Here is a 12,217-nt window from a genome sequence, read left to right on the forward strand (position 1 = left end):
ATCGAAAGAGGTTATGGTGAAAAACTGTAAGCCTGCCAAGATTCCATTTTCTGGAGAAGGTCAGTTGTGAAACCTTCTGTAGGACTAGAATGTAAGGCTTTTCGATTTCTCTGCCCTGAATCCCAAAACAAGGCCTAGATGTTGAGCCTCCCTGGCTCCAGGAACTCTTCAAAAGCCCTAAGATAAGAAAGCCAGGTGTAGGGAAAAAAGAGGAAGAAAATGTCATTCGCTGGTCCTATTTCAAAATCAGTACAGAAAGGAGGGGTTTGTAAGGTATCGTTGCTGTTGTTGTTTTCTTAAGTTCATAAGGAATAACTGCCTTAACTTTCTTTTCTTTTCTTTTCTCTCCTCCCCACACCCCTTACCCCAACCCAGAGGATAACGTTTCTCTGATGCTGCTACAAAGGAAAGATACCAGCCGGATCTCTGGGCTCTATCATATCATAACTTTGGATACGACAGTGATAGCCAGTAAATGCCTCTACTCCACCCAGCAAACCACACTTTACTGTCAACGGACCCGCAGTGACCAGAGGAAAGTGACTACCAAGTTGATGCCCTGGATGAAGGTGCACGGCTGCAGCAGCACTGCGACGTCATCGGGTGCTTACGGTGGATGCTTCCCACGGAAGGTCACAGATACCCTGACAGGTCACCTAAGCCGTGAGTAATGCACCCTTTTTCTTCTAGTTCTGCATTTAACCCAAAGACAGACGTAGGAAATAAAAACACAGATGCATCTTTCTCAAAATTTGAGATTAAGTTTTTCACTGTCCAAATCTGTAGTCCTTCTTCCCCACTTTCCACAAAGAGTTGGACTTTCTGAGAAGTCCTGAAGGATCATGGGCTGACTATATCATAAAAATAGAAAACACACACAGAGGTTACTCAAAACGGGGCCCTTTCATGAAGCTGCGCCTCAGAGACACACGGGAAGGTGGAGGCACCGGGGATAAGCGGTAGATGACACTCATAGGCCACATCTCCCCTCATCAAGAAATAAAAGGGGTGTGTTTTACGTAATGATCAGTTTTCCATTCTTTCCACCCAGCCCCAAATCAAACTTAAAACTGTCAGCAATAAAACAAGTGAATACCTGGACTGCTATCGTGGGCAGGTGCGTATCTGTGTGCTAATACATGTGAAAAATAAAATTGCTTCCATAAAGATCTAAGCCATTCATAAAATCCCCCAAAAAATCAATTCTCTTTTTTGAAGTATTAGACAACGTTCCCAACTCAGTTGACTTCAAAACAATGTTCACACTAAGGGGGTATCAAAGAAAATATATTGGTGGTTTATAGTAGGCAAAAAACAATGCACCTGGCATCTGAAACAGGAGAGCCTGGGACTCCTAAAAAATCCAACTGAGGATAAGTAGGAATGCTCATAAAATTCAGAATTAATGCTCCCTTTCAACTTCTCCATTCTCATACCAACAAAAATGACTATTTTATACAATTGATCTTAGGTATCAGATTCTACAGGAGCTACCACACTCAAAAGTCTGAGGAAGAATTTATTCTTTGACAACTTCAAAGTTAAAGCGATTTGAGTTTTGTTTCAATTATTATTATTATTATTATTTTAAGTAAGCCCATAAACAAGCTAGACTGGCTGACTTAAGTGCAAATGAAATGACAAAGAATCAGCAGTATTAACAGAATTAACAATTCCGAGAAAGCTGGAAAATGTCTGTGGCTCAAAATTTTTAGATTAATGAACCATAGTAGCTGGGACTGAAAATGAGAGAAAACGAGAGGGGAACAGAGACCTCAGCGGGGTGGCCATGAAGACACTCTCATGTTCCGTGGCGGGGAGGGTGGGCCAGGGCGGTCGCTATATAAAGAGCAGCAGTACAGGTATCTGCAGTTCCCACAAATGTGTGCGTACGTTGAAATTAGAAAACATGTATGTTTTCCAAAGCTTTCGTTTTTAAAATATCTGTAAAAAGCTTTAACACTCTGACTCTTTAGGGGAAGTTCTAAGTAAGAGAAGAAAACTGGTAAAAGAAAAAGTAATCCAACGATTTTTCAATAAATTGCAGATGAAAAGGAGCTTTCTGAATAGGAAGCAGTTGATAACGGGTCCCTAGAGCACAGATGTAAATCATGGGTTCTCACTGCAGCCCTAGAGTAGAATGATTGGAGAACGTTTGAACAGGACTGATATTCAGGACGCTCCCCAGGCCAATTAGATCAGAGTCTCTGAGGCCGAGGCCTAGGTGACGGCACAGCTCAGAAGCGAGCAGCCAGAGTTGAGAGCTATCAGATGAAACTGCTGGTTCACAACAGGCAACGTGGCTTTCTCAGACTTTTCACACCAGCCTTGTTCTTAGCAAGGTTTCCTGAAGCTCCCAGAATCTTGGGAAAGGGGGCCAGGTGGGAGACAGCTTATAAAGTAGAGAGCTTGAAAAGGCTTCCTTACAGAAGGTCCTTCTCCATTATCACCCTTCTTGAAAACTATCAGTGTGAACTATCCAGGATGACTCAATCCGTTTTCCTAGGCGACCTTTAAACATTTGAGGATAAGGAAAACAAACACCAAGTTCTCAAAAGCAGAAGGCAAAATCCGGAAGCCGTCTGAGCCTGGCAGGTGTGCCGCCACTCCCGGCATAGTCAGGCAAGGAGAGCAGAGGGGAGGATGCACCCCCAGGGCCCAGAGGATGCACGTATTCGGAGGACCCAGCAGCACACTGTCCTACAGCCCCCTCTGGCCATTCAGCCAGAGCTACACCGGAAACAAACAATGGCCCCTCAGCCGCATACATCCTTAGGGGAAAGTACCCGGGGTGACATGGGCTTAGAGCTGATGGAAAGCCTAGAGGCCTTAGTTTCATTAAGCAATAGGCAGCTGCTTGGTCTTACTCATGTTTCCTAATAAAAGCCGTATTCAGAAGGCTTCTTCCAAAGGGCGTGGAGGCCAAGGAACGATAACCTTGAGGAAGCCAGACTCTCAAACGGCCTTCAGAACCCCAGCCCCTTCCTTAGCAGCCAGTGGCCAGACTGCTCCTCTCTGAGGATCACAGCTGGGCCTCTCGCCACCTCTGAGTCCCTTCCTCCAGGGCTCATCTGCTCCGGAGGCGCCCAGAAAGCCACCTCGGCTCCAACACAGCCGCCTCTTTCCAGCATTGCTTGCGATGATCATTAGTATCAAAGCATGCCAAGCACCATGGTCCCTACGCAGACAGAAATCACTAGATTTTCTGGAGAAAACAATCCCCTCTCCAGGTTTCCTCAATTCCACTGTCAATTTCCATGGAAACAAAGTTTACAGCATTAGCACGGTTCCTTCCAACTTTTTTTTTTCCCTTCTCAGACCCCCCCACCGCCCTGTACTGTCCACTGTACGCTTATGGGCAAGCATATCCGTAAGTTAGCAAGTGTTCTGTAAGAATCAGCCTACAGACACTAGAACTACTTTGTAAGACTTCTAGGTGCCTAAGGAAGGCTCTGAAAGTAGCCTCTGTCTTCTATCCAGGGTCGTTCTGTGTGTCGTACCTACTCTGCATCCCTAATCCTCTGGTGGGTCCACCCACCTTTCTCCTTATGCTCTGGTCAACATCGCATGGCTTAAAACTCCCATAAAAGAGTTTCTCCCTTTTGCGATATGATGCACGGTGTCCCTTCTGCCTGGAATACCTCTTCCTCCCCTGTTTCCCTTTCGCTTGGACGTACCTCACAGGGTCCCAGCCCAGCATTTATTTCCTCCAGAAACTCAACCCAGTGCTGTCCTCTGCTCTCCCCGAATACCCTGTGCGTGTCTCTATGTCTGGACTCGCAGTATGGCCTAGAGTGACTGACTGTGGGCACCCCCTCCTTGGCTCTGAGCTCAGCGCGGGAGGGGCAGAGCCGTCTTTCTTGCTCAGCAGCAAGGACAGGCGCCGCCAGTGCTCTGGGGACGGATGTGTGCATCGCGGGTTCAGGCGACGGGGAGGTCACGAGAACTCCTCTGCCCCTTCACGCTGGCCTCTGAGACGGGCTCTCTTACCACTGCGAGGTGAAGTCGGCAAACTCGTCGGAGAACTCGTCTGCGGGGAGTTGTGGCGACGGCTCCTCCACCACCTGTTTGAGCTGCTGAAAAGGGGTTCCCCACGAGTCATAGGGAAACCGAAGGATGGCCAGCTCGATCTAGAGGGGGGAGGGACAGAAGGAGACAGGCGCTTACACGGGGCTGATTGGTACAGAGGGGGTCCACTAGGGAATCCACTCGCTCCAGGAGAGCCGGCGGGAGGCACGATGGTGACCATCGAGTGAACTGTGGCGGGGGGGGGGGGGGAACTAACGCTGTGTTCTCTAGCAGTTTTCCTCCAAGTCCTAGTGCTAGGGCTTTTCAGATAACATCGTACCGGAGACAGCCACTTAAGCCTACTTAAAACTGGGTCCTCCCTAAAACCCGGGGTGGCACTTCATAAAATTGTAAGCCAGCAGTATGAAACTTCAAGATGTAAAGCGACCAGGTTTTCAGATGTTGAGTCTAAAAAGTAATTCTCGCCCTAAGACTCTTACAGAGCTGTACATCTGCTGCCATCTGCTGGGCGCGTGCTAGAATTAAAAAAAAAAACAAAAAACAAAAAAAAAAACTAGGACCAAATGATACTGATCTTTTTTTGGACTTGAGTAAAGGCCACTTTGCTGTGACAAGATCACGTGCTTTCTGGGCAGGGATGTGAAATAACTCACAGGATTTAATCAGCTGCTGTGTCTGGGAAGGAAACAGGACCACCGTGGATCATTCCAGACCTCGGTGATACACTGAAAATTTATAATCAGCAAAGTTACAAATCAGGCACTCATTGTGTACTTTTAGGGCTGTGCCTGAGGAAATAATCCTATGCGCTACTATGTGTTTGGACTATACCTGTACTCAACAGCCAAGACTTCTGTCATAACCATATTCTGGGAAGCTGAGCCCATGTCCTGGATAACAAAGCTCTATCAGGGTCTGGGCGGGGGATAGATTTGGAGTTTGGGGTTGACGTGTACACACTACTATATTTAAAATAGATAACCAACAAGGACCTGCTGTATAGCACAGGGAACTCTGCTCAATATTCTGTAATAATCTAAATGGGAAAATAATTTGAAAAAGAATAGATACATGTGTAACTGAACCACTTTGCTGTACACATGAAACTAACACAACATTGTTAATCAGCTATGCTCCAATATAAAATAAAAATTGAGAAAAAAAAAAAGCTCTATCAGGGTCCATACACATTAGCACTCTTTGAGCTTAAGCTTCTGCATGCCTTGATTAGAATAATTTAATTTTAAACCATAAAGAAAACTATCCAGAACGATAGTCAGACCCTCTCATTTTACAGATGAGGACAGTGAGACAGTCTGTGTGATTCCATCAGTGAATCAGGGGCACACAACTACTTGGAAGTAGAATCAAGAGAACTGGGTTTTGTCCAATCCCAGTTCAGTATTTCTGCTACACCACACTGCAAACAGTGGTCGCTCCAAATCTCCTGCTCTCTCAGACCAGCGTCTCAGGCACCTGCCTCTTGTTCTCCAAGTCCACCCCATTTCAACTTCATGCCCCGAACACCCGGTCCACGATGATTATCATACACTACCATGGTGATGCCCAGACTCCAAATGTCGGACTTCACGCTGTATCCCTTCTGGTTGAGCTCTGGGTTTATTCTCTCGGGCTGGAAAGGAGACAGAAAAAGACAACTGAGACGACATTCTTGGCTCCATAAAGGCTCAGGGGTGGGAGTGTCCCCAGCTGCCCAGTGAGTTGCTGTGAGCTGTTAACATACCTCCCAGGCCAAGAGGCTCACTAACTGCAGTAAATAACAACGTCTCCATGGGATTTTCCTCATTCTCCACACGCCTTTTATTGGAGACAATAATGGATCAAAGTTCCCTCGCAATTCAAAAGCAATTTCAATTCTGCCTTATGAAGAACACGATATACATTATAAAATTACTTTGTCAGCCTAGAAGTTTCCTTGTTTAAAAGACCAACGGTCCAGAACTCAGTAAAAAGAGTCAACCAGAGTCACTGGGCTACTGTCTGGTGTTAATAGACCTCAACAACTTTTAGCTAAACATGGACAGAAAGCTTTCAAATTCCAAGAGCAAGTTCATTTCCAAGTAGGATATTTACAGTAGAAGTCCCATAAGTTAAAGGGAGTCCCAAGGTCTCTGCTAATGACAGTGAAACTTCATAGCTATGAGGTTCCTTCAGGACTAACTTAACTGACTTGTTTGGGGAATTTAAATTTTTTTCTGTTCTGTTCTCAACAAACAAGGCAGCACTTCCCTGCAACACAGTGTGGAAAATTGTGTGGGCTCTATGTATTACCCACCTGCTTTTTCAAAGAATATACCTCTTTGCCTGATTTTTTTAAAAGAGTAATTTGTAGAAACATAGGCAACGTAATTCATTGCATATTTTTTTATTTTATTTTATTTTTCCAGCTTTATTGAGATATAGTTGACATATAACATTGTGTAAGGTTTTTTATTTTGTTTTTTTGGCCACACCGAACAGCATGTGGGATCTTAGTTCCCCAACCAGGGATCAAACCCACACCCCATGCATTGGAAGTGTGGAGTCTTAACCACTGGACTGCTGGGGAAGTCCCCTTTACCTGATTTTTTTTTTTTAAAGAATACATATGAAGCAAGGGATTCAGTATTTCAGACAGGAAATACTAAGAAAAAAGAAGATGCAGAATATTTCTTGCATCTTAGGCACATCTCTGTTTTCCCTCCCTGGCCGTCCCTTTCCTGTTTCCTGGCATGGTTTGAAGGCAGTTACATTCTCGATGCTACCCCCAGTTGCTGTACTTACGGCCATGTACGGTTTGCATCCTGCATCAATAGTTTTAGCGACAGAGTCAACAAGGTAGCCGCTGATCCCAAAATCGCACATCTTCACCTGGCCCAGGGTGTTGATGAGCACATTGGAAGGCTTGACATCTGAAAGCAAGAACAGTCAGGAGCCCAGGGTGGTAGCAGCATCCCTCTACCACCAGGGGCCCCGGAACCTCCCTTCCTCCTTCCCCTTCACTTTCTCCTCAAGACCCAGTGCAGAAGTAACCGCCACCCCTGTGATACAACATTGTAAATCAACTATACTCCAACATAAAATAAAATTTTCTTTTAAAAAAAGAAAAACATCAAAGCTAAGAAAAGGGGGAAAAAATCAACTTGATGTTCTTCCTTTTCTTTTTTTTAATCATTTTCAAATGTTTTATTTCAATTTACAAAAGTAGAATTTACTAAGTTGATTTGGATTACGGAAAGCTTAGGAAGAAAGAGAAAGGACATTCTTATATACGTGGAAGATAGACCATAAAATGATATCAACAGTATTCAAAATGAATAGTCACAAAAATGTTTTTCATTAGTTCATTCAGTCTTAGGTCATTAATTCTTGTTCTGCTGGATCTTGGGTTAGTAGTCTGCTTTCTGTTTCAGCGCCCCCCAACCCTTTTGGCACCAGGGACCGGTTTCGTGGAAGACAGTTTTTCCACGGGGGGGATGGCGGTGGGCGGGGATGGTTCAGGCCATAATGCGAGCCGTGGGGAGCGATGGGGAGAGGCAGATGAAGCTTCGCTCGCTCGCCCGCTGATGACCTCCTGCTGTGCGGCCCGGTTCCTAACGCGCCGCGGACCGGTACAAGTCCAAAGCCCGGGGGTTGGGGACCCCTGTTCTATTTCACGTTGTGTCCTTCTTGTCAGATTGGGAATCCATCAATGGAAAAAACTGTTTCCTCTATCTAATTTCTCATCTTCATTGCCCTCGTACATGCAGTAAGAACTTAAAAATTGATGATTGAATCAAACGCCTAGCCCCATGGGCCAATCATCTCTGTTATGTTAGATGAATAAGTTCTAGAGATCGGCCGTTACAACGTTGCCCCTGTGATGAGCAATTCTATATTGTGCCCCTTAGAATTTGTCATGAGGGTAGAGCTCATGCTAAGTGTTCTTGTGACAGTAAAAGAGTGTTTTAAAAGCCCGGTTCATAATGATCTCTTGCGCATTTAGTGGAATGAAAAGGCAGACTGTGACATAACAATACCCCAAATACGATCAAAGCAACCAGTTTTGATGGATGCTTCTGCCGGAAGTGTGTCAGAGGTCACAAGGTGTTAACTCATCATAAACCCAGATATTCCAGACCAGGAGGCAGGTCACAGAATATACATGTGGATAAAGAGGTTTCATTCTGCAGTTCTTAAATGAACCCTTCAGTCTCAAGAGAGCTAACGCACTCCCCAAATAGATGGACCATTGTTATGTCTCGATAATGGAATTAGAAATGACAGTTAATTTTTTCCCTAGTGACACTCTTCACAAAGGGCATGTACTCAAAAGAAAAAAGTTATTCTAAGAACTTTAAAAACTATCCTTTATAATTTTTCCCTTAAACTAAACAGCAGATATACAAATTTCATTTTATTATTTTTTATACTTTATAAACATTCTCTACTATGAATGAAATATTTTATAATTTTGAAATAAGCCTTTAAAAGTCAGTTTCACATTTGTGGATAATCCACATTCTTCCTCCTATCTGAATTCCTTCCCACTTTCTTCTTTTCCTCTTCCTCCATATTTTCCCCATTTTTAGTGATAACAATGAATAATAATAATAATAACAGTCATAATAGGAATACTGTTTGAAGCATCTTACATTACTTTCAGGCTCAGAGAGTGTAAGAATTATCAAATCACAATACCCTATTAGCGATCAGTACTTTCCATAAATTTTTTCGGAGACCTGATTAAACATATCTCTTCCAAGAAGCTTTCCTTGACTATGGTCACCCAGTACTAATCATTTCCTTGTTTTGTATTCTACCTCTACTACTTCCATATGTGGTACATTCATATTTCTAATGTGGTTTTTTCCCCCAGGTGTTTGTTATATATTTGTCTTATTTCCCTATCAAGAATCCCTATGTAGAATTTGAATAAGAATATATTTTCTTCTCAGATACCTGTCAGGGCATCTATTATAGTGCTGTGTAAACATAGTGCTGTGTAAATGTTGGACAATGATTACAAAAGGTATACGGATGGTTGAAGGCATGGAAGAAAGATGTAAGAAAGAATGGATGGGTGGATGGATGGATGGATGGATGAAAAGATAACAGGAAGGGAGAAAAGGAAGGAGGGAGAAGAGGAAGAGCCATATCTTCCAATTTTTTCATCTTAGCCTGACTCCTGCTGTCTGAAAGGGCTGTGCTTTATACCACTTTCATGTGCACAAGAATCACCTGGGAATCTTGTTAAAGTGCAGATTCTGATTCAGTTGGTCTTGGGACCCACGGTTCTGCTTTTCTAACAAGCTCTCGAGTGACGGCCAATACTCGGTGAATTTTTATCCTATTCTCTAAAGTTCTCAATGGGTAATACCACAGCTCTGCTTCGTAACAGGCATTTTATATTCAAGTTTTAATATAAAGCCCACGTCTTCTGATGCCCTCAGACAAGTTAAAGAACAGCTACTTGTATATGATTTGCTATCCAGTCCCAAAGGAAAGCCCCTCCGTTCTCTTGCCTGACTCAATTCCATCCACTGGGGAGGAAAAAAAAAAAGATAAAACTCAGGTAAAAGAAATAAAATCGATAAAAGGAACAGCCAAGGCAGCTCCATGGATACTTACCTCGATGAATGACAGAGAGCTTACTGTGTAAATGTTCTAATGCTTTTACAATCTGCAAGAGAAACACAAGGTGGGTTTATTCCCCCCATCACTGGAAAGAAACTGAATGTTAAGCATATCCAGGTTTATCATCCCTGGCTTAAGGTCACAAGGAGAAGTATCTTCTCAGATAGTGGTGTTCCTATCCAGCAAAATACACAGGAAGTCATACAAATTGGATTCCGCACACCAGAGAGGACTATACCCCATAGCAGAGAGGATGTCTCACTCATACATTTTGATTTTCATTTGGCCTCCAGCATTTTTTTCTCTCCACCCTCCTGGGCCTCAGGAACCATAAAGGGAGCAGCCCTTCATTTCATTTTCTTCTGCTTCCTCCTATGCCTGTTGATCCTAAGAAAACATTTAAAACTCTACAAATGAAAATCAAAAGCAACTAATATCAGGACAGTGACACCAGGAACGTGGTCATAACAGATGAATGTACTGCTTAGAGGCACTTTAACTGAGCGTTTACCCAACCAAGTCAGGAGTAGATTCTTTTACATAATGCCCAGAAAGGAAAGCATTAGTTGATCCATCCACACAGATGCACTCATGCCTTCAACAGACATGTACGGGATGGGAGCTATGGTCCAGGTAGTGTTTGCCCATACTGGGGGTACAAGGACACATAAGGCCCAGACTCCTCACATGCTCCTTGAAGTAGGGTTCATGATGTACTCACAGAAACTGCTATTTTCCCTAAGATGTCCTCTGGAATTGTTTGGCCTTTATCAATCACTTGTTTGTAGAATTTATCTAGGGACGTGTCCATGAGCTCCATGCAGATCCAGACATCCCCCTAGAGGCCGGTCGGTTCAGAGGTGGTTAGAGAGGATGGAAAAGGGAAAAAAGGTGGAAACAGTTAACACCTGTCAGGAAGAACGGACCGTTTCTTGCTTGAGTTTTGGAGGAAATGTACTAATCCCTTCAAGCTCTCAAAGGGATTTACAAACAAGCAAGATTACCTCCAAAGAACAAACTAGCAGACAGCCAAGCCAACTTGCCGGTGATCACCCACTCCTTAATGAAAAGGAGGATCTACACACTAATAGCCACAAGCAATAGAACTCAGAAGTCTAAGCCTTTACTGTCACTGCCCTCTGGGAGTTAAGTCCAGATACCTGCTCCAGGTCTGACCTCCCATGCTGACCGCTGGTGGTAGTTTATCAAAAGGCTGCTTTTAAGAGGGAGATGAAGCATCGTAACCCACATCATCGTGAAGTGAAAAAGAGAGGCAGAGCAAAGAGGTAAATGTAAGCCCACATGGTACACAAGGCTACCTGAAGTATAGCAAGAGGCCAAAGACCAGAGGATTTCAGATTTTAAGGAATCTATCCAAATCAGTCTACAGACTCTTGATAGAGACAGTTCTGGCAAAACAGACAAACCAAAACAGAAAGGAGAAAGGGGGCCTCAGCATGTTAAAAGGGCTAAACGCATTTGAAAGTATCGTGGTTTCAAGCCAACTTTGCACCAACATTTCACAAGCATGAAACTCTACAGAAGACATGTCAGACAGGAAAGAGCGCTGTGACTGTGTATGGCGTGTATGTGATCAGGGAAACTTCTTGTTAAGCTACTGCTGTCCTTGGAGTTTGAAGGGAAGGATCACCTACCTCACGGAAGAGTGCGCCATAAAAGGTGACCGTAAAAGGACAGTCCACGGTCCTCATGGAAATATCCAGATCCATCAGTAACCTTTTCTGCTCCTGGCTATTTACTGTGGCCCGGATCCGCTGAATGGGAATGCATGAAAAATGTATGGTTACTGCTCCGAGGATGAGTCTGGTAATAAGGCAGGGACCTTGAAGCGTCGCATCCTGAGAATAGTACCAAAATCCACGGCACAACTTCCAGAAACAACCCTTCAAATATCTACCCTAAAGGATTAGCTATTTGTAACGAATGAAAAGTAAGGAAGACTGTTATTCATTTGATTTCCCGAATAATTCCCAGTAAGGAGCAAACTGATAATATATTTTGGAGAGTGTGCAAATGTTTGGGAATGCATCTCCAAGTTACAAAAACAGTCTGATTTATTATGTGGGTTTAGTGCAAAGAGGTCAGAGTCTTAATTGATTTGGGGCTGATTCGGGGTCCTATAAAAAAAAGCCAAAAGCCCCTCTTTGTGAACAAGTAAGAATATTTGGACTAAACAGCAACTGTAAGAGAGCTGATTCAGGAAAGGAAAGAGGAGGAATCAAAGCGAAATGGAGAAACTGTCCATTCCCACCCCAGGGCTTCTGAGAGAAGAGAAACCTGTCACACCAGCAAATGTAGCCTTATAGAAACACGCTTATGTCATTAAATGACAAGACGATATAATATCACGAGGCTTTCACATTTTTTGCCTATGTAGCAAAGAGCCTGCAGAAGAAGAAACTGAAAAATCTACAAGGTAAGGGAAAGATATCTCCATTCTCCACAAAAAGAGGCATCCCAGTCATCTGGCCACCCACATTCCTAACAGCTCATCTAGAATTAATACATGGGTCATTCTCCAAGGTCCTTCCAACATCTACTCAAGAAATTT

The 12,217-nt window shown here is 43.7% G+C and overlaps 1 protein-coding gene across 3 annotated transcripts in view; it reads right to left on the reverse strand.

Annotated features, from left to right (window-relative positions):
• Nucleotides 1-12,217, reverse strand: part of MAP2K6 (mitogen-activated protein kinase kinase 6) — a 133,370-nt gene that overhangs the window by 20,945 nt on the left and 100,208 nt on the right. For all 3 annotated transcript variants that reach the window (XM_057536244.1, XM_057536245.1, XM_057536243.1), the window contains 6 exons: nucleotides 11,301-11,420; nucleotides 10,367-10,483; nucleotides 9,640-9,691; nucleotides 6,814-6,941; nucleotides 5,585-5,662; nucleotides 3,991-4,130 (listed from right to left, as the gene is read on the reverse strand). In XM_057536244.1, the coding sequence (XP_057392227.1) occupies nucleotides 3,991-4,130; nucleotides 5,585-5,662; nucleotides 6,814-6,941; nucleotides 9,640-9,691; nucleotides 10,367-10,483; nucleotides 11,301-11,420 (635 nt within the window). The remainder of the gene's footprint in view (nucleotides 1-3,990; nucleotides 4,131-5,584; nucleotides 5,663-6,813; nucleotides 6,942-9,639; nucleotides 9,692-10,366; nucleotides 10,484-11,300; nucleotides 11,421-12,217) is intronic.

Source organism: Balaenoptera acutorostrata, chromosome 20 (genome assembly GCF_949987535.1).
Source record: "Balaenoptera acutorostrata chromosome 20, mBalAcu1.1, whole genome shotgun sequence".
Classification (NCBI taxonomy): domain Eukaryota; kingdom Metazoa; phylum Chordata; class Mammalia; order Artiodactyla; family Balaenopteridae; genus Balaenoptera; species Balaenoptera acutorostrata.